Below are 3384 nucleotides of genomic sequence, written 5' to 3'. Positions count from 1 at the left end.
TGGGAGGTAATGGGGGGTGGGAGGTAATGGGTGATGGGGGCAGGGGTCAGATACTGGCAGTTATATCACATGTTATAAATTCTGTTATAATTCTTTTTTATGTTACAAATTCTGTTAAGATGGCTTTTGGCAGGGTGCGTACCGGTATTCAGAAAAAAAATTCCATGACTTTTCCATGACCAGGTTCTAGTAATCTTTGAATGTTAACTGAAAAGAGAACTTTTTCAGAACATGTACAATATGTGTATCAAACATACGCATCCACTTGTATATTTATTTGATCTCACAATTTTATTATGAATCCATTTCTCCATGCTGGTTCCAAATGGAACCGCTCGGCATTAATGGGTTAACACACGCAGCATAGGAAAACACTTTCTTTTTTCTCCATTTATTTGCAAATTCCATGACTTTTATATAACTTTTAATTAAATCCCATGACCTTCCAGGCCTGGAAAATGAAAAGTCAAATTCCCTGATTTTCCAGGTTTTCCATGACCAGTACGCACCCTGTTTTAGACAACATGTGTATCACACAAACTAAATTTTCTATGTCAAATAGTTTATGAATTTTAGGGTTTTTTTGTTAAAAAATGAAAAATGGTCAAAGTTACCCCGGGATTCAAAGTAACCTATATTTTACCTTACGGTATCACACACTATACAACATATGTATCACCCAGTTTTATTATCACCCAGTTTTATACATATTATACGGTATCACCCAGTTTTATACATATTATACGGTATCACCCAGTTTTATACAACATATGTACAGCACACTATACCTATATACTGGCAAGAAAGTCATTCACCGCGCATTTTTGCTAGATATTTCACGCTCCATCTCTGCGAGTCGCCCACTTCTTGTCTGTTCTACTTGGGCACCAAGTAGAATAAAAATACTAAACAATATTGTAATATATAATATAATAATAATTAATAGATATTGGGCACGAATAAATAAATAAAAGAAAAAATTAAAGGCACCATCTCAGGTGCCTTCAATTAGATCTTTTACAGGACACAAAGAGCCTCACACAAATGGCGTCACACAAAGAGCCTCACTCAAATGGCGTCACACAAAGAGCCTCACACAAATGGCGTCACACAAAGAGCCTCACACAGATGGACCTCACACAAAGGGCCTCACACAAAGGGCCTCACACAAAGAGCCTCACACAAAGAGCCTCACACAGATGGCCTCCACACAAGGCCCCACATATACACCCTGGGCCCCACCTTCCCTGGCGTCCTCCTCCACGTCGCTGAGGCCCTGGGCCATCATGTGGGGCGGCAGGAGGGGCAGGGCGAGGGCCTTGCGGACCACACGCCCCGTCAGGTGGTCCGTGTGGTACAGCGACGCCAGCCCCAGCACCTGGGTCCTCTTCCACACCACCTGCGGGAGGGAGGGGGTTAAATATGGGGCGTATGGGGGGCCACAGCCTGCATCTATTTGGGCCACGAGACCCAGCGGTGTCGGTTGTCACACTCCCCGTCCCGCGGGCCCTAGGCTTTACTGCACTAGTGCCCCCCATGCCCCTCCCCCGCACTTGTACCTTCGAGCATCCCCCAGCATCTGTAACCCCAATCCCACACCCCCTGCCCCCCCCACCCGTACCAGTACCCCTGAGCACCCGTAACTCCACCCCTGTCACCCCAGCACCCCGTCACCCCCAGCACCTCCGTCACCCCCGTCACCCCCAGCACCCCCAGCACGCCCAGCACCCCCGTCACCCCCAGCACCTGGGTGTAGTGAAAGAAGGACCCGGTGACGCGGGCCTGGGGGAAGGCCCTGGCGAGGACGCGCTGCAGCGGCAGGAGGAAGTCGCACACGAGGAGGGCGGGGGCGAGGGCGAGGGTCTCCTTCAGGTGCTGCACGAGGGGCGCCAGGTCCTGCTCCGTCCTGCCCCCCAGCAGGCAGTAGGCCGCGGGCACCGTCTGTAGGGGAGGAGGGGGGTCAGTGGCCTGCAGGGGAGGTCAGCGGCATGAGGGAGCTGGATCAGCGGCATGAGGGAGCTGGATCAGCGGCATGAGGGAGCTGGATCAGCGGCATGAGGGAGCTGGATCAGCGGCATGAGGGAGCTGAACCTTAACTACTGGGGAAGGCTGAAACACCTGGAACTGTACTCACTGGAGAGAAGAAGGGAAAGGTATATCATACTGTACACTTGGAAGATGATAAATGGACTGGCTCCCAACTTTGAGAGTGAGACCTCCAAAATAATGACATATTACAACGAAAGAAAGGGGAGACTGTACAGGATTCCCCTATTTAATAACCGAGCCGCGGCCAGAGTACAGACTCTTCGGACAAGTTTACTAAGCCCTTCAGTACAGAAGGGCTGAAAGTACCTAAGCCCTTGATGATAGCGCCGCGTACAGAAGGGCTTAGTTCGGAAGTAAGCCCTTGATGATAGCGCCGCGTACAGAAGGGCTTAGTTCGAAAGTAAGCCCTTGATGATAGCGCCGCGTACAGGGACCACGGGACCACGCACCTGACTGCTGACGGGGACGTGCAGGGACCACGGGACCACGCACCTGACTGCTGACGGGGACGTGCAGGGACCACGGGAACACGCACCTGACTGCTGACGGGGACGTGTAGCGTGACGAGGCAGCTGAAGAGCCCCGGGACGGCCCTGTAGGAGGCGTCGACGAAGAGGACCTTGCAGTGACGTGCGTGGGCCCCCACGTCGGGGGACACGAACACGAGGCTCTGGCCCGCGTCGCTTCTCCTGCTGAAGAAGGGCGTCCCGCGCAGCGTGGACATGTACCTGTGGGGGACGGGAGGCGTTACAAGGGGCGTTACAGGCGGCAGGGGGGCGTTACAGACTGTGGTATACAGACACGTCTCTAAGATGCGTGTGTATACAGTATTCATTGTGTGGTATAGAGACTCGTGTATGAGAAGAATGACTTGTCTAACCACACACCTGCTGGGCAGGTCGCGCAGGTCGGCCAGGCAGGTAGGCTGTGTATTATGATGAAGTGTATACAGTATGTATTGTGTGGTATACAGCCTCGTGTACGAGATGTATGACCTGCTTAAGCACGCACCTGCTGGGCAGGTCGCGCAGGTCGGCCAGACAGGTGGGCTGCGCAGGTCGCGTGCGTCGCTGTGTCTTGTAGAGCGCGTTCTCCAGCGCCCGGTACTCCAGCGTTGCATCAGGGTGTCTGCACGTGTTGGGGACATGTTAGGGGCATGTTAGGGGCATGTTAGGGACATGTTAGGGACATGTTAGGGGCATGTTACGGACATGTTAGGGGCATGTTAGGGACATGTTAGGGACATGTTAGGGACATGTTAGGGACATGTTACAGGGACATATTAGGGGCATGTTAGGGGCATGTTAGGGACATGTTAGGGGCATGTTAGGGGCA

General features: G+C 52.3%; 1 protein-coding gene across 1 annotated transcript in view; it reads right to left on the bottom strand.

Annotated features, from left to right (window-relative positions):
- Positions 1-1242: 1242 nt before the first annotated feature.
- Positions 1243-3384, bottom strand: part of LOC108671346 — a gene marked incomplete at its 3' end in the record, with an annotated part of 4479 nt that continues 2337 nt past the window's right edge. Inside the window, 4 exon segments of the mRNA XM_047885130.1 lie at positions 1243-1399; positions 1747-1941; positions 2585-2777; positions 3061-3177. Of these exon segments, the coding sequence (XP_047741086.1) occupies positions 1243-1399; positions 1747-1941; positions 2585-2777; positions 3061-3177 (662 nt within the window).

Source organism: Hyalella azteca, unplaced genomic scaffold (assembly GCF_000764305.2).
Source record: "Hyalella azteca isolate HAZT.00-mixed unplaced genomic scaffold, Hazt_2.0.2 contig17021, whole genome shotgun sequence".
NCBI lineage: Eukaryota > Metazoa > Arthropoda > Malacostraca > Amphipoda > Hyalellidae > Hyalella > Hyalella azteca.
This window is presented reverse-complemented; position numbering and strand designations above follow the sequence as displayed.